Source organism: Scyliorhinus torazame, unplaced genomic scaffold, assembly GCF_047496885.1.
Source record: "Scyliorhinus torazame isolate Kashiwa2021f unplaced genomic scaffold, sScyTor2.1 scaffold_728, whole genome shotgun sequence".
Taxonomy (NCBI): domain Eukaryota; kingdom Metazoa; phylum Chordata; class Chondrichthyes; order Carcharhiniformes; family Scyliorhinidae; genus Scyliorhinus; species Scyliorhinus torazame.
Genome location: NW_027308455.1, coordinates 68124 through 86272, shown reverse-complemented (window position 1 = coordinate 86272; position 18149 = coordinate 68124). Strand labels below are relative to the sequence as shown.

Below are 18149 nucleotides of genomic sequence, written 5' to 3'. Positions count from 1 at the left end.
CCTCCAGTCCCTACACCCCCTCCCTATCTCTGTAACCTCCTCCAGTCCCTACACCCCCTCCCTATCTCTAACCTCCTCCAGCCCCTACAACCCCTCCCTATCTCTGTAACCTCCTCCAGTCCCTACACCCCCTCCCTATCTCTGTAACCTCCTCCAGTCCCTACACCCCCACCTATCTCTGTAACCTCCTCCAGCCCCTACACCCCCTCCTTATCCCTGTAACCTCCTCCAGTCCCTAAGCCCCCTCCCTATCTCTGTAAACTCCTCCAGCCCCTACACCCGTCCCTATCTCTGTAACCTCCTCCAGCCCCTACACCCCCTCCCTATCTCTGTAACCTCCTCCAGCCCCTACACCCCCCTCCCTATCTCTGTAACCTCCTCCAGCCCTGACACCCCCTCCCTATCTCTGTAACCTCCTCCAGCCCCGACACCCCCTCCCTATCTCTGTAACCGCCTCCAGCCCCTACACCCCCTCCCTATCTCTGTAACCGCCTCCAGCCCCTACACACCCTCCCTATCTCTGTAACCTCCTCCAGCCCTAACTCCCACCTCCCTATCTCTGTAACCTCCTCCATCCCCTGCACCCCTTCCCTATCTCTGTAACCTCCACCAGCCCCGACACCCCCTCCCTATCTCTGGAACCTCCTCCAGCCCCTACACACCCTCCCTATCTCTGTAACCTCCTCCAGCCCCTCCCTATCTCTGTAACCTCCTCCAGCCCCTACATCCCCTCCCTATCTCTGTACCCTCCTCCAGCCCCTACACACCCTCCCTATCTCTGTAACCTCCTCCAGCCCCTCCCTATCTCTGTAACCTCCTCCAGCCCCTACACCCCCTCCCTATCTCTGTAACCTCCTCCAGCCCCTACATCCCCTCCCTATCTCTGTAACCTCCTCCAGCCCCTACACACCCTCCCTATCTCTGTAACCTCCTCCAGCCCCTCCCTATCTCTGTAACCTCCTCCAGCCCCTACAGCCCCTCCCTATCTCTGTAACCTCCAGCTCCTACACCCCCCCCTATCTCTGTAACCTCCTCCAGCCCCTACACCCCCTCCCTATCTCTGTAACTCCCTCCAGCCCCTACACCCTCTCCCTATCACAGTAACCTCCTCCAGACCCTACACCCCCCTCCCTATCTCTGTAACCTCCTCCAGCCCCTACACCCCCTCCCTATCTCTGTAACTCCCTCCAGCCCCTACACCCTCTCCCTATCACAGTAACCTCCTCCAGACCCTCCACCCCCCTCCCTATCTCTGTAACCTCCTCCAGCCCCTACATCCCCTCCCTATCTCTGTAACCTCCTCCAGCCCCTATACCACCTCCCTATCTCTGTAACCTCCTCCAGGCCCAATACCCCCTCCCTATCTCTGTAACCTCCTCCAGCTCCTACACCCCCTCCCTATCTCTGTAACCTCCTCCAGCCCCTACACCCCTCCCTATCTCTGTAACCTCCTCCAGCCCCGACACCCCCTCCCTATCTCTGTAACCTCCTCCAGTCCCTACTCCCCCTCCCTATCTCTGTAACCTCCTCCAGTCCCTACACCCCCTCCCTATCTCTGTAACCTCCTCCAGTCCCTACTCCCCCTCCCTATCTCTGTAACCTCCTCCAGCCCCTACAACCCCTCCCTATCTCTGTAACCTCCTCCAGTCCCTACACCCCCTCCCTATCTCTGTAACCTCCTCCAGTCCCTACACCCCCACCTATCTCTGTAACCTCCTCCAGCCCCTACACCCCCTCCTTATCCCTGTAACCTCCTCCAGTCCCTACGCCCCCTCCCTATCTCTGTAAACTCCTCCAGCCCCTACACCCGTCCCTATCTCTGTAACCTCATTCAGTCTCTACACCCCCTCCCTATCTCTGTAACCTCCTCCATCCCCTACACCCCCTCCCGGTCTCTGCAACCTCCTCCAGCCCCTACACCCCCCCTATCTCTGTAACCTCCTCCATCCCCTACACCCCCTCCCTGTCTCTGCAACCTCCTCCAGCCCCTACACCCCCTCCCTATCTCTGTAACCTCCTCCAGCCCTAACTCCCCCTCCCTATGTCTGTAACCTCCTCCATCCCCTACACCCTCTCCCTATCTCTGTAACATCCTCCAGCCCCTACACCCCCTCCCTATCTCTGTAACCTCCTCCAGGCCCTATACCCCCTCCCTATCTCTGTAACCTCCTCCAGCTCCTACACCCCCTCCCTTTCTCTGTAACCTCCTCCAGCCCCTACACCCCTCCCTATCTCTGTAACCTGCTCCAGCCCCGACACCCCCTCCCTATCTCTGTAACCTCCTCCAGTCCCTACTCCCCCTCCCTATCTCTGTAACCTCCTCCAGTCCCTACACCCCCTCCCTATCTCTGTAACCTCCTCCAGTCCCTACACCCCCTCCCTATCTCTAACCTCCTCCAGCCCCTACAACCCCTCCCTATCTCTGTAACCTCCTCCAGCCCCTACACCCCCTCCCTATCTCTGTAACCCCCTCCAGCCCCTACACCCCCTCCCTATCTCTGTAACCTCCTCCAGCCCCTACACCCCCTCCCTATCTCTGTAACCGCCTCCAGCCCCTACACCCCCTCCCTATCTCTGTAACCTCCTCCAGCCCCTACACCCCCTCCCTATCTCTGTAACCTCCTCCAGTCCCTACACCCCCTCCCTATCTCTGTAACCTCCTCCAGCCCCTACACCCCCTCCCTATCTCTGTAACCTCCTCCAGCCCCTACACCCCCTCCCTATCTCTGTAACCTCCTCCTGCCCCTACACCACCTCCCTATCTCTGTAACCTCCTCCAGCCCCTACACCACCTCCCTATCTCTGTAACCTCCTCCAGACCCTACACCCCCTCCCTATCTCTGTAACCTCCTCCAGCCCCTACACCCCCTCCCTGTCTCTGTAACCTCCTCCAGCCCCTACACCCCCTCCCTATCTCTGTAACCTCCTCCAGCTCCTACACCCCCTCCCTATCTCTGTAAACTCCTCCAACCCCTACACCCCCTCCCTATCTCTGTAACCTCCTCCAGCCCCTACACCCCCTCCCTTTCTCTGTAACCTCTTCCAGCCCCTACACCCCCTCCCTATCTCTGTAACCTCCTCCAACCCCTACACCCCCCTCCCTATCTCTGTAACCTCCTCCAGTCCCTACACCCCCTCCCTATCTCTGTAACCTCCTCCAGTCCCTACACCCCCTCCCTATCTCTGTAAACTCCTCCAGCCCCTAGACCCCCTCCCTATCTCTGTAACCTCCTCCAGCCCCTACACCCCCTCCCTATCTCTGTGACCTCCTCCAGCCCCTACACCCCCTCCCTATCTCTGTAACCTCCTCCAGCCCCTACACCCCCTCCCTATCTCTGTAAACTCCTCCAGTCTCTACACCCCCTCCCTATCTCTGTAAACTCCTCCAGTCTCTACACCCCCTCCCTATCTCTGTAAACTCCTCCAGGCTCTACACCCCCTCCCTATCTCTGTAAACTCCTCCATCCCTGACGCCCCCTCCCTATCTCTGTAACCTCCTCCAGCCCCTACACCCCCTCCCTATCTCTGTAACCTCCTCCAGCTCCTACACCCTCTCCCTATCTCTGTAACCTCCTCCTGCCCCTACACCGCCTCCCTATCTCTGTAACCTCCTCCAGCCCCTACACCCCCTCCCTATCTCTGTAACCTCCTCCAGCCCCTCCCTATCTCTGTAACCTCCTCCAGCCCCTACACCCCCTCCCTATCTCTGTAACCTCCTCCAGCCCCTATACCCCCCTCCCTATCTCTGTAACCTCCTCCAGCCCCTACAACCCCTCCCGATCTCTGTAACCTCCTCCAGCCCCTACACACCCTCCCTATCTCTGTAACCTCCTCCAGCCCCTACACCCTTGTCCCTATCTCTGTAACCTCCTCCAGCCCCTACATCCCCTCCCTATCTCTGTAACCTCCTCCAGCCCCTCCCTATCTCTGTAACCTCCTCCAGCACCTACATCCCCTCCCTATCTCTGTAACCTCCTCCAGCCCCTACATCCCCTCCCTATCTCTGTAACCTCCTCCAGCCCCTACATCCCCTCCCTATCTCTGTAACCTCCTCCAGCCCCTCCCTATCTCTGTAACCTCCTCCAGCCCCTACATCCCCTCCCTATCTCTGTAACTTCCTCCAGCCCCTCCCTATCTCAGGAACCTCCTCCAGCCCCTACACCCCCTCCCTATCTCTGTAACCTCCTCCAGCCCCTACATCCCCTCCCTATCTCTGTAACCTCCTCCAGCCCCTCCCTATCTCTGTAACCTCCTCCAGCCCCTCCCTATCTCTGTAACCTCCTCCAGCCACGACACCCCCTCCCTATCTCTGTAACCTCCTCCAGTCCCTACACCCCCTCCCTATCTCTGTAACCTCCTCCAGCCCCGACACCCCCTCCCTATCTCTGTAACCTCCTCCAGTCCCTACACCCCCTCCCTATCTCTGTAACCTCCTCCAGCCCCTACACACCCTCCCCATCTCTGTAACCTCCTCCAGCCCCTCCCTATCTCTGTAACCTCCTCCAGCCCCTACATCCCCTCCCTATCTCTGTACCCTCCTCCAGCCCCTACACACCCTCCCTATCTCTGTAACCTCCTCCAGCCCCTCCCTATCTCTGTAACCTCCTCCAGCCCCTACACCCCCTCACTACCTCTGTAACCTCCTCCAGCCCCTACATCCCCTCCCTATCTCTGTAACCTCCTCCAGCCCCTACACACCCTCCCTATCTCTGTAACCTCCTCCAGCCCCTCCCTATCTCTGTAACCTCCTCCAGCCCCTACAGCCCCTCCCTATCTCTGTAACCTCCAGCTCCTACACCCCCTCCCTATCTCTGTAACCTCCTCCAGCCCCTACACCCCCTCCCTATCTCTGTAACTCCCTCCAGCCCCTACACCCTCTCCCTATCACAGTAACCTCCTCCAGACCCTACACCCCCCTCCCTATCTCTGTAACCTCCTCCAGCCCCTACACCCCCTCCCTATCTCTGTAACCTCCTCCAGCCCCTATACCACCTCCCTATCTCTGTAACCTCCTCCAGCCCCTACACCCCCTCCCTATCTCTGTAACCTCCTCCAGCTCCTACACCCCCTCCCTATCGCTGTAACCTCCTCCAGCCCCTACACCCCCTCCCTATCTCTGTAACCTCCTCCAGGCCCTATACCCCCTCCCTAGCTCTGTAACCTCCTCCAGCTCCTACACCCCCTCCCTATCTCTGTAACCTCCTCCAGCCCCTACACCCCTCCCTATCTCTGTAACCTCCTCCAGCCCCGACACCCCCTCCCTATCTCTGTAACCTCCTCCAGTCCCTACTCCCCCTCCCTATCTCTGTAACCTCCTCCAGTCCCTACACCCCCTCCCTATCTCTGTAACCTCCTCCAGTCCCTACACCCCCCCCCTATCTCTAACCTCCTCCAGCCCCTACAACCCCTCCCTATCTCTGTAACCTCCTCCAGTCCCTACACCCCCTCCCTATCTCTGTAACCTCCTCCAGTCCCTACACCCCCACCTATCTCTGTAACCTCCTCCAGCCCCTACACCCCCTCCTTATCCCTGTAACCTCCTCCAGTCCCTAAGCCCCCTCCCTATCTCTGTAAACTCCTCCAGCCCCTACACCCGTCCCTATCTCTGTAACCTCCTCCAGCCCCTACACCCCCTCCCTATCTCTGTAACCTCCTCCAGCCCCTACACCCCCCTCCCTATCTCTGTAACCTCCTCCAGCCCTGACACCCCCTCCCTATCTCTGTAACCTCCTCCAGCCCCGACACCCCCTCCCTATCTCTGTAACCGCCTCCAGCCCCTACACCCCCTCCCTATCTCTGTAACCGCCTCCAGCCCCTACACACCCTCCCTATCTCTGTAACCTCCTCCAGCCCTAACTCCCACCTCCCTATCTCTGTAACCTCCTCCATCCCCTACACCCCCTCCCTATCTCTGTAACCTCCACCAGCCCCGACACCCCCTCCCTATCTCTGGAACCTCCTCCAGCCCCTACACACCCTCCCTATCTCTGTAACCTCCTCCAGCCCCTACACACCCTCCCTATCTCTGTAACCTCCTCCAGCCCCTCCCTATCTCTGTAACCTCCTCCAGCCCCTACACCCCCTCCCTATCTCTGTAACCTCCTCCAGCCCCTACATCCCCTCCCTATCTCTGTAACCTCCTCCAGCCCCTACACACCCTCCCTATCTCTGTAACCTCCTCCAGCCCCTCCCTATCTCTGTAACCTCCTCCAGCCCCTACAGCCCCTCCCTATCTCTGTAACCTCCAGCTCCTACACCCCCCCCCCTATCTCTGTAACCTCCTCCAGCCCCTACACCCCCTCCCTATCTCTGTAACTCCCTCCAGCCCCTACACCCTCTCCCTATCACAGTAACCTCCTCCAGACCCTACACCCCCCTCCCTATCTCTGTAACCTCCTCCAGCCCCTACACCCCCTCCCTATCTCTGTAACTCCCTCCAGCCCCTACACCCTCTCCCTATCACAGTAACCTCCTCCAGACCCTACACCCCCCTCCCTATCTCTGTAACCTCCTCCAGCCCCTACACCCCCTCCCTATCTCTGTAACCTCCTCCAGCCCCTATACCACCTCCCTATCTCTGTAACCTCCTCCAGGCCCTATACCCCCTCCCTATCTCTGTAACCTCCTCCAGCTCCTACACCCCCTCCCTATCTCTGTAACCTCCTCCAGCCCCTACACCCCTCCCTATCTCTGTAACCTCCTCCAGCCCCTACACCCCCTCCCTATCTCTGTAACCTCCTCCAGCCCCTACACCCCCTCCCTATCTCTGTAACCTCCTCCAGCCCCTACACCCCCTCCCTATCTCTGTAATCTCCTCCAGCCCCTACACCCCCTCCCTATCTCTGTAACCTCCTCCACCCCCTACACCCCCTCACTATCTCTGTAACCTCCTCCAGCCCCTACACCCCCTCCCTATCTCTGTGACCTCCTCCAGCCCCGACACCCCCTCCCTATCTCTGTAACCTCCTCCAGCCCCTACACCCTCTCCCTATCTCTGTAACCTCCTCCAGCCCCTACACCCCCTCCCTATCTCTGTAACCTCCTCCAGCCCCTACACCCCCTCCCTATCTCTGAACCCTCCTCCAGCCCCTACACCCCCTCCCTATCTCTGTAACCTCCTCCAGCCCCTACACCCCCTCCCTATCTCTGTAACCTCCTCCAGCCCCTACACCCCCTCCCTATCTCTGTAACCTCCTCCAGCCCCTACACCCCCTCCCTATCTCTGTAACCTCCTCCAGCCCCTACAGCCCCTCCCTATCTCTGTAACCTCCTCCAGCCCCTGCACCCCCTCCCTATCTCTGTAACCTCCTCCAGCCCCAACACCCCCACCCTATCTCTGTAACCTCCTCCAGCCCCAACACCCTCTCCCTATCTCTGTAACCTCCTCCAACCCCTACACCCCCTCCCTATCTCTGTAACCTCCTCCAGCCCCTACACCCCCTCCCTATCTCTGAACCCTCCTCCAGCCCCTACACCCCCTCCCTATCTCTGTAACCTCCTCCAGCCCCTACACCCCCTCCCTATCTCTGTAACCTCCTCCAGCCCCTACACCCCCTCCCTATCTCTGTAACCTCCTCCAGCCCCTACACCCCCTCCCTATCTCTGTAACCTCCTCCAGCCCCTACAGCCCCTCCCTATCTCTGTAACCTCCTCCAGCCCCTACACCCCCTCCCTATCTCTGAACCCTCCTCCAGCCCCTACACCCCCTCCCTATCTCTGTAACCTCCTCCAGCCCCTACACCCCCTCCCTATCACTGTAACCTCCTCCAGCCCCTACACACCCTCCCTATCTCTGTAACCTCCTCCAGCCCCTACACCCCCTCCCTATCTCTGTAACCTCCTCCAGCCCCTACACCCCCTCCCTATCTCTGTAACCTCCTCCAGCCCCTACAGCCCCTCCCTATCTCTGTAACCTCCTCCAGCCCCTACACCCCCTCCCTATCTCTGTAATCTCCTCCAGCCCCTACACCCCCTCCCTATCTCTGTAACCTCCTCCACCCCCTACACCCCCTCACTATCTCTGTAACCTCCTCCAGCCCCTACACCCCCTCCCTATCTCTGTGACCTCCTCCAGCCCCGACACCCCCTCCCTATCTCTGTAACCTCCTCCAGCCCCTACACCCTCTCCCTATCTCTGTAACCTCCTCCAGCCCCTACACCCCCTCCCTATCTCTGTAACCTCCTCCAGCCCCTACACCCCCTCCCTATCTCTGAACCCTCCTCCAGCCCCTACACCCCCTCCCTATCTCTGTAACCTCCTCCAGCCCCTACACCCCCTCCCTATCTCTGTAACCTCCTCCAGCCCCTACACCCCCTCCCTATCTCTGTAACCTCCTCCAGCCCCTACACCCCCTCCCTATCTCTGTAACCTCCTCCAGCCCCTACAGCCCCTCCCTATCTCTGTAACCTCCTCCAGCCCCTACACCCCCTCCCTATCTCTGTAACCTCCTCCAGCCCCAACACCCCCACCCTATCTCTGTAACCTCCTCCAGCCCCAACACCCTCTCCCTATCTCTGTAACCTCCTCCAACCCCTACACCCCCTCCCTATCTCTGTAACCTCCTCCAGCCCCTACACCCCCTCCCTATCTCTGAACCCTCCTCCAGCCCCTACACCCCCTCCCTATCTCTGTAACCTCCTCCAGCCCCTACACCCCCTCCCTATCTCTGTAACCTCCTCCAGCCCCTACACCCCCTCCCTATCTCTGTAACCTCCTCCAGCCCCTACACCCCCTCCCTATCTCTGTAACCTCCTCCAGCCCCAACACCCCCTCCCTATCTCTGTAACCTCCTCCAGTCCCTACACCCCCCTCCCTATCTCTGTGACCTCCTCCAGCCCCGACACCCCCTCCCTATCTCTGTAACCTCCTCCAGCCCCTACACCCTCTCCCTATCTCTGTAACCTCCTCCAGCCCCTACACCCCCTCCCTATCTCTGTAACCTCCTCCAGCCCCTACACCCCCTCCCTATCTCTGAACCCTCCTCCAGCCCCTACACCCCCTCCCTATCTCTGTAACCTCCTCCAGCCCCTACACCCCCTCCCTATCTCTGTAACCTCCTCCAGCCCCTACACCCCCTCCCTATCTCTGTAACCTCCTCCAGCCCCTACACCCCCTCCCTATCTCTGTAACCTCCTCCAGCCCCTACAGCCCCTCCCTATCTCTGTAACCTCCTCCAGCCCCTACACCCCCTCCCTATCTCTGTAACCTCCTCCAGCCCCAACACCCCCACCCTATCTCTGTAACCTCCTCCAGCCCCAACACCCTCTCCCTATCTCTGTAACCTCCTCCAGCCCCTACACCCCCTCCCTATCACTGTAACCTCCTCCAGCCCCTACACCACCTCCCTATCTCTGTAACCTCCTCCAGCCCCTACACCCCCTCCAGCCCCTACACCCCCTCCCTATCTCTGTAACCTCCTCCAACCCCTACACCCCCTCCCTATCTCTGTAACCTCCTCCAGCCCCAACACCCCCTCCCGATCTCTGTAACCTCCTCCAGCCCCTACACCCCCTCCCTATCTCTGTAACCTCCTCCAGCCCCTACACTCCCCTCCCTATCTCTGTAACCTCCTCCAGCCCCTACACCCCCTCCCGATCTCTGTAACCTCCCCTCTCGGTCTCTGTCTCTCTCCCCCCCCCTCCCCCGCCACCCCCTCTCCCTCCACCTCCAGCCCCCTCACTCCGAGAAGCTCTAACATTCTCTTCTTCTCCAGCTTGCCCGCCGGGCCGGTACGGCACCAGATGTTTGGGAGTGTGCAGATGTGCCAACAACGGGAGCTGCAGCCTGTACGACGGGTCGTGCCAATGTCAGCCGGGCTGGAGGGGACGGGATTGCACGATGCGTGAGTGCCTTGGGGACCCCTCCCTCCCTCCCTCCCTCCCCTCCCTCCCCTCCCCTCCCCCTCCCCCTCCCCCCATTCCCTCCCCCTCCCCCCTCCCCCCTCCCCCCTCCCCCTCCCCCTCCCCCTGCTCCCCTCCCCCCTTTTCCTCCTCCACTTCCCCTCCCCCTCCTCCCCTTCCCCTCCCCCTCCTCCCCTTCCCCTCCCCCCTCCTCCCCTTCCCCTCCCCCCTCCTCCCCTTCCCCTCCTCCCTCCTCCCCTCCCCCCTCCTCCCCTTCCCCTCCTCCCTCCTCCCCTCCCCCCTCCTCCCCTTCCCCTCCCCCCTCCTCCCCTTCCCCTCTCCCCTCCTCCCCTTCCCCTCCTCCCTCCTCCCCTCCCCCCTCCTCCCCTTCCCCTCCTCCCACCTCCCCTCCCCCCTCCTCCCCTTCCCCTCCCCCTCCTCCCCTTCCCCTCCTCCCCTTCCCCTCCCCCCTCCTCCCCTTCCCCTCCCCCCTCCTCCCCTTCCCCTCCCCCCTCCTCCCCTTCCCCTCCCCCTCCTCCCCTTCCCCTCCCCCCTCCTCCCCTTCCCCTCCCCTCCCCCTCCTCCCCTTCCCCTCCCCTCCCCCTTCCTCCCCTTCCCCTCCCCTCCCCCTCCTCCCCTTACCCTCCCCCTCCTCCCCTTACCCTCCCCCTCCCCTCCCCCCTCCTCCCTTCCCCTCCCCCTCCCCTCCCCCTCCCCTCCCCCTCCCCTCCCCCTCCTCCCCCCTCCCCTCCCCCTCCCCTCCCCCCTCCCCCCCCCCCTCCCCCCCCTCCCCCCCCCCCTCCCCCCCCCCCCTCCCCCCCCCCCCCCCCTCCCCCCCCCCCCCCCTCCCCCCCCCCTCCCCCCTCCCCCCCCCCTCCCCCCCCCACCCCCCTCCCCCCCCCCCTCCCCCCCCTCCCCTCCCCCCTCCCCCCTCCTCCCTTACCCCTCCCCCTCCTCCCCTACCCCCTCCCCCCTCCCCCCCCCCCCCCCCCCCCCTCCCCTCCCCCCCCCCTCCCCCCCCCCCCTCCCCCCCCCCCCCCCCCCCCCCCCCCCCTCCCCCCCCCCCCTCCCCTCCCCCCCCCCCCCTCCCCTCCCCCCCCCTCCCCCCCCCCCCTCCCCCCCCTCCCCCCCCCCCTCCCCCCCCCCCCCCTCCCCCCCCCCCCTCCCCCCTCCCCCCCCCCCCCCTCCCCCCCCCCCCCCCTCCCCCCCCCCCCCCCTCCCCCCCCCCCTCCCCCCTCCCCCCCCCCCCCCCTCCCCCCCCCCCCCCCCCTCCCTCCCCCTCTCCCCCCCCCCTCTCCCCTCCCCCTCTCCCCTCCCCCCCCCTCTCCCCTCCCCTCTCCCCTCCCCCCCTCTCCCCCTCCCCCTCTCCCCTCTCCCCCCTCCCCCCCCCCCCCCCCCTCTCCCCTCTCCCCCCCCTCCCTCCCCCCCCCCCTCTCCCCCCTCCTCCTCCCCTCCCCCTCTTCCCCTCCTCCCTTTCCCCCTCCCCTCTTCCCCTCCCTCCCCTCTCACCCTCCCCCCCTTCCCCTCCCCCTCCTCCCCCCCGACCCTCTCACCCTCCCTGCCCCTCACCCCTCCCCTCCCCCCTCCCCTCCCCCTCCCCCCCCCCCTCTCCCCCCCCCCCCTCCCCCCCCCCCTCTCCCCCCCCCCCCTCCCCCCCCCCCCTCCCTCTCCCCCCCCCCCTCTCCCCCCCCCTCCCCCTCCCCCCTCCCTCTCCCCTCTCCCCCCCCCTCCCTCCCCCCCCCCTCTCCCCCCCTCTCCCTCTCCCCCCTCTCCCCCCTCTCCCCCCTCCTCCTCCCCTCCCCCTCTTCCCCCTCCTCCCTTTCCCCCTCCCCTCTTCCCCTCCCTCCCCTCTCACCCTCCCCCCCTTCCCCTCCCCCTCCTCCCCCCCGACCCTCTCACCCTCCCTGCCCCTCACCCCTCCCCTCCCCCCTCACCCCCCTCCTCCCCTCACCCCTACCCCCTTCCCTCCTCCCCTTCCCTCCCCCCTCACCCCCCTCCTCCCCTCACCCCTACCCCCTTCCCTCCTCCCCTTCCCTCCCCCTCCCCATCTCCCCCTCCCCATCTCCCCCTCCCCATCTCCCCCTCCCTCCCCATCCCCATCTCCCCCTCCCTCCTCCCTCCTCCCCCTCTCCTCCCCTCTCCTCCCCTCCCCTCCCCCTCCCCTCCACGGAAAACAACCCCAGTCTGTCCAATCTCTCTCCCTCGCCAACACTCTCCAGCCCAGTCTGTCCAATCTCTCTCCCTCGCCAACACTCTCCAGCCCAGTCTGTCCAATCTCTCTCCATCGACAACACTCTCCAGCACAGTCTGTCCAATCTCCCTCCCTCGCCAACACTCTCCAGCCCAGTCTGTCCAATCTCTCTCCCTCGCCAACACTCTCCAGCCCAGTCTGTCCAATCTCTCTCCATCGCCAACACTCCCCAGCCCAGTCCCAGCCCAGTCTGTCCAATCTCTCTCCATCGCCAACACTCCCCAGCCCAGTCTGTCCAATCTCTCTCCATCGCCAACACTCCCCAGCCCAGTCTGTCCAATCTCTCTCCCTCGCCAACACTCTCCAGCCCAGTCTGTCCAATCTCTCTCCCTCGCCAACACTCTCCAGCCCAGTCTGTCCAATCTCCCTCCCTCGCCAACGCTCTCCAGCCCAGTCTGTCCAATCTCTCTCCCTCGCCAACACTCTCCAGCCCAGTCTGTCCAATCTCTCTCCCTCGCCAACACTCTCCAGCCCAGTCTGTCCAATCTCTCTCCCTCGCCCACACTCTCCAGCCCAGTCTGTCCAATCTCTCTCCATCGCCAACACTCTCCAGCCCAGTCTGTCCAATCTCTCTCCCTCGCCCACACTCTCCAGCCCAGTCTGTCCAATCTCTCTCCCTCGCCAACACTCTCCAGCCCAGTCTGTCCAATCTCTCTCCCTCGCCAACACTCTCCAGCCCAGTCTGTCCAATCTCTCTCCCTCGCCAACACTCTCCAGCTCAGTCTGTCCAATCTCTCTCCCTCGCCAACACTCTCCAGCCCAGTCTGTCCAATCTCTCTCCCTCGCCAACACTCTCCAGCCCAGTCTGTCCAATCTCTCTCCCTCGCCAACACTCTCCAGCCCAGTCTGTCCAATCTCTCTCCCTCGCCAACACTCTCCAGCCCAGTCTGTCCAATCTCTCTCCCTCGCCAACACTCTCCAGCCCAGTCTGTCCAATCTCTCTCCCTAGCCAACACTCTCCAGCCCAGTCTGTCCAATCTCTCTCCCTCGCCCACACTCTCCAGCCCAGTCTGTCCAATCTCTCTCATCGCCAACACTCTCCAGCCCAGTCTGTCCAATCTCTCTCCCTCGCCAACACTCTCCAGCTCAGTCTGTCCAATCTCTCTCCCTCGCCAACACTCTCCAGCCCAGTCTGTCCAATCTCTCTCCATCGCCAACACTCTCCAGCTCAGTCTGTCCAATCTCTCTCCCTCGCCAACACTCTCCAGCCCAGTCTGTCCAATCTCTCTCCATCGCCAACACTCTCCAGCCCAGTCTGTCCAATCTCTCTCCCTCGCCAACACTCTCCAGCTCAGTCTGTCCAATCTCTCTCCCTCGCCAACACTCTCCAGCCCAGTCTGTCCAATCTCTCTCCATCGCCAACACTCTCCAGCTCAGTCTGTCCAATCTCCCTCCCTCGCCAACGCTCTCCAGCCCAGTCTGTCCAATCTCTCTCCATCGCCAACACTCTCCAGCCCAGTCTGTCCAATCTCTCTCCCTCGCCAACACTCTCCAGCCCAGACTGTCCAATCTCTCTCCCTCGCCAACACTCTCCAGCCCAGTCTGTCCAATCTCTCTCCCTCGCCAACACTCTCCAGCCCAGTCTGTCCAATCTCTCTCCCTCGCCAACACTCTCCAGCTCAGTCTGTCCAATCTCTCTCCCTCGCCAACACTCTCCAGCCCAGTCTGTCCAATCTCTCTCCATCGCCAACACTCTCCAGCCCCAGTCTGTCCAATCTCCCTCCCTCGCCAACGCTCTCCAGCCCAGTCTGTCCAATCTCTCTCCATCGCCAACACTCTCCAGCCCAGTCTGTCCAATCTCTCTCCCTCGCCAACACTCTCCAGCCCAGTCTGTCCAATCTCTCTCCATCGCCAACACTCTCCAGCCCAGTCTGTCCAATCTCTCTCCCTCGCCAACACTCTCCAGCCCAGTCTGTCCAATCTCTCTCCCTGGCCAACACTCTCCAGCACAGTCTGTCCAATCTCTCTCCATCGCCAACACTCTCCAGCCCAGTCTGTCCAATCTCTCTCCCTCGCCAACACTCTCCAGCCCAGTCTGTCCAATCTCTCTCCATCACCAACACTCTCCCAGCCCAGTCTGTCCAATCTCTCTCCATCGACAACACCATCCAGCCCAGACTGTCCAATCTCCCTCGCCAACACTCTCCAGCCCAGTCTGTCCAATCTCTCTCCATCGACAACACTCTCCAGCCCAGTCTGTCCAATCTCTCTCCCTCGCCAACACTCTCCAGCCCAGACTGTCCAATCTCTCTCCCTCGCCAACACTCTCCAGCCAGTCTGTCCAATCTCTCTCCATCGCCAACACTCTCCAGCCCAGTCTGTCCAATCTCTCTCCATCACCAACACTCTCCAGCCCAGTCTGTCCAATCTCTCTCCATCGACAACACCATCCAGCCCAGACTGTCCAATCTCCCTCGCCAACACTCTCCAGCCCAGTCTGTCCAATCTCTCTCCATCGCCAACACTCTCCAGCCCAGTCTGTCCAATCTCTCTCCATCACCAACACTCTCCAGCCCAGTCTGTCCAATCTCTCTCCATCGACAACACCATCCAGCCCAGACTGTCCAATCTCCCTCGCCAACGCTCTCCAGCCCAGTCTGTCCAATCTCTCTCCCTCGCCAACACTCTCCAGCTCAGTCTGTCCAATCTCTCTCCCTCGCCAACACTCTCCAGCCCAGTCTGTCCAATCTCTCTCCATCGACAACACCATCCAGCCCAGTCTGTCCAATCTCTCTCCCTCGCCAACACTCTCCAGCCCAGTCTGTCCAATCTCTCTCCCTCGCCAACACTCTCCAGCCCAGTCTGTCCAATCTCTCTCCCTCGCCAACACTCTCCAGCCCCAGTCTGTCCAATCTCTCTCCATCGCCAACACTCTCCAGCCGAGTCTGTCCAATCTCTCTCCCTCGCCAACACTCTCCAGCGCAGTCTGTCCAATCTCTCTCCCTCGCCCAACACTCTCCAGCCCAGTCTGTCCAATCTCTCTCCATCGCCAACACTCTCCAGCCCAGTCTGTCCAATCTCTCTCCATCGCCAACACTCTCCAGCCCAGACTGTCCAATCTCTCTCCATCGCCAACACTCTCCAGCCCAGTCTGTCCAATCTCTCTCCATCGCCAACACTCTCCAGCCCCGGCAACATCCTGGTCAATCTCCTCTGCTCCCTCTCCAGTGGCTATTACATCCCTCCTGTAATGTGGCGACGAGAACGGCACACAATACTCTAGTTGTGGCCGAACCGGCGTTTTGTACAGTTCCAGCAATAAACTCCCTGCTCTTTAAACTCTCAGCCTCGGCTCATAGAGGCGAGTATACCGTAGGCCTTCTTAACCACTGTGTCCACCTGCTCTGCCACCTTCAGAGACGGGTGTACAGGCACACGGACGTCCCTCTGATCCTCGGTGCGTCCCAGGGTGCTGCCCTTTCTCCTGTATTCCCGCACCTTGTTCGTCCTGCCCGAGTGCATCACCTCACACTTATCCGGGTTAAATTCCATATAGTATCCGGGATTTATTAATGGGAGCTATAAATTAAATGGCAGGACCATAGAGACACAGAGCGATCTGGGCGTGCAGGTCCACAGATCCTTAAAAGTGGCAGCACAGGTGGAAGTGGTGGTAAAGAAAGCTTATGGCATGCTTGCCTTCATAGGACGGGGTATCGAGTATAAAAGCTCGAAAATTATGCTACATAGAATGTTGGTTTGGCCACATTTAGAATACTGGCGAGATTCTCCGACCCCCCGCTGGCGGGGGGGGGGGGGGGGGGGGGGGGGGGGGGGGGGGGGGGGGGGGGGGTGGGGGGGGGGGGGGCGGGGGGGGGAGGGGGATCTGGCCCGGGCGGGAGCTGCCCCCACGGTGTGGCCCCTGGCCCCGCGATCGGGGCCCACCGATCCGCGGGCGGGTCCTGTGCCGTGGGGGCACTCTTTCACTTCCGCCTTCGCCACGGCCTCCACCATGGCGGAGGCGGAAGAGACTCTCCCCACCGGCGCATGCGCGGGGATGCCGTGAGCGGCCGCTGGCGCTCCCGCGCATGCGCCGCCCGGCAATGTCATTTCCTCGCCAGCTGGCGGGGGCGGAAATCAGTCCGGCGCGGGCCTAGCCCCTCAAGGTTGGGGCTCGGCCCCCCAAGATGCGGAGGATTCCGCACCTTTGGGGCGGCGCGATGCCCGACTGATTTGCGCCGTTTTTGGCGCCGGTCGGCGGACATCGCGCCGATACCGGAGAATTTCGCCCACTGTGTCCAATTCTGGTCAACCCACTACCAGAAGGACGTGGAGGCTTTGGAGAGAGTGCAGCAAAGGTTTACCAGTGTGTTGTCTGGCATGGAGGGTATTAGCTATGAGGAGAGATTGAATAAACTGGGATTGTTCTCCCGAGAGAGACGGAGGTTGGGGGGGGGCGACCTGATAGAAGTTTATAAAATTATTAGGGGTACAGATAGGGTGAACAGTTGGAGGCTTTTTCCCAGGGCGGAAATGACAATTACAAGGGGACACGTTTGAGGAGAGGGGGGGGGGGGGGGGGAGGTTCAGTGGAGATGTGCGGGGGAAGTTTTTTTACACAGAGGGTGGGTGGTGGACTGGAATGCACGGCCAAGTGAGGTGGTTGAGGCAGATACGTCAGTGACCTTTGAGACTTATCTGGATAGGCACATGAACAGACGGGGTATAGAGGATACAGGCGGTTGCTCTAGAAAGGGCACGTGATCGGTACAGGCTTGGAGGGCCGAAGGGCCTGTTCCTGTGCTGTGTTGTTCTTTGTTTCGAGAGTATGAGAGCGAGGAGGTCACCCTGAACCTATGGAAGACACAAGATAGTCCTCAGCTGGAATATTGTGCACAGTTCTGGGCACCACCCTACGGGAAACATTGGAGCGAGTGCGGAGGAGGATTCCGGGTATGAGAAACATCAGTGATGAGGATCTATTGGAGAGGTTGGGTCTGTCCTCCTCAGAGAGGGAAAGGCCGAGAGGAGATTTGATAGAGATGGTCAAATTCCCGAGGGGGGCAGGACAGAGTAGACGGGGAGAATCCATTCCCGCTCGGAAAAGGATCGAGAACGGGAGGGTGACAGATTTGAAGTGATTTCCAAAAAGAAACCCATTTTCACACGGCGAGCGGGTCGAGGCCTGGACAGGTCGACAAAGACTGATTGGGCCTCGGGAGAGGAGCTGGCTGGGGAGCCTCGGACCGGGAGCAGATCTTGGAGCCAGATCTCGGAGGAGTGAAATTCAGAAACATTCCTCCACACAAAGGTTTGGGAGAAGTCTCTCCTGCTAAACAGCGCCCGGCGATCGATCAATCCATTTCACATCGGAGATCGAGATCCGGTGTTGCAAATCTTCTCCAAGTGTCTTACTCTCTCGCATTATCTCCACTGGAGACCAGAACTAGGGGAGGCTGTCACTACGCGACAGTCGCTAATTAATCCCACTGGGGTCGGAGAGAGGAATTCAGGAGAAACATTCTTTATCCAGAGAGTGGGGGAGAATGTGGGACTCGCTCCCACAGGGAGTGGGGTGAATGTGGGACTCGCCTCCCCACAGGGAGTGGGGGGGGAATGTGGGACTCGCTCCAACAGGGGAGTGGGGGGGAATGTGGGACTCGCTCCCACAGGGAGTGGAGAGAATGTGGGACTCGCTCCCACAGGGAGTGGGGTGAATGTGGGGACTCGCTCCCACAGGGAGTGGGGGGGAATGTGGGACTCGCTCCCACAGGGAGTGGGGAGAATGTGCGGCTCGCTCCCACAGGGAGTGGGGAGAATGTGGGACTCGCTCCCACAGGGAGTGGGGAGAATGTGGGACTCACTCCCACAGGGAGTGGGGAGAATGTGGGACTTACTCCCACAGGGAGTGGGGGAGAATGTGGGACTCGCTACCACAGGGAGTGGGGGAGAATGTGGGACTCGCGCCCACAGGGAGTGGGGGAGAATGTGGGACTCGCGCCCACAGGGAGTGGGCCGGAGAAATGTGGGACTCGCTCCCACAGGGAGTGGGGGAGAATGTGGACTCGCTCCCACAGGGAGTGGGGGAGAATGTGGGGACTCGCTCCCACAGGGAGTG

The 18149-nt window shown here is 61.5% G+C and overlaps 1 protein-coding gene across 1 annotated transcript in view; it reads left to right on the top strand.

The window, feature by feature from the left end:
• The window catches only part of LOC140406627 (uncharacterized), a gene marked incomplete at both ends in the record, with an annotated part of 102747 nt that overhangs the window by 19514 nt on the left and 65084 nt on the right, over positions 1-18149 (top strand). Inside the window, one exon of the mRNA XM_072494627.1 lies at positions 9714-9842. Within this exon, the coding sequence (XP_072350728.1) occupies positions 9714-9842 (129 nt within the window). The remainder of the gene's footprint in view (positions 1-9713; positions 9843-18149) is intronic.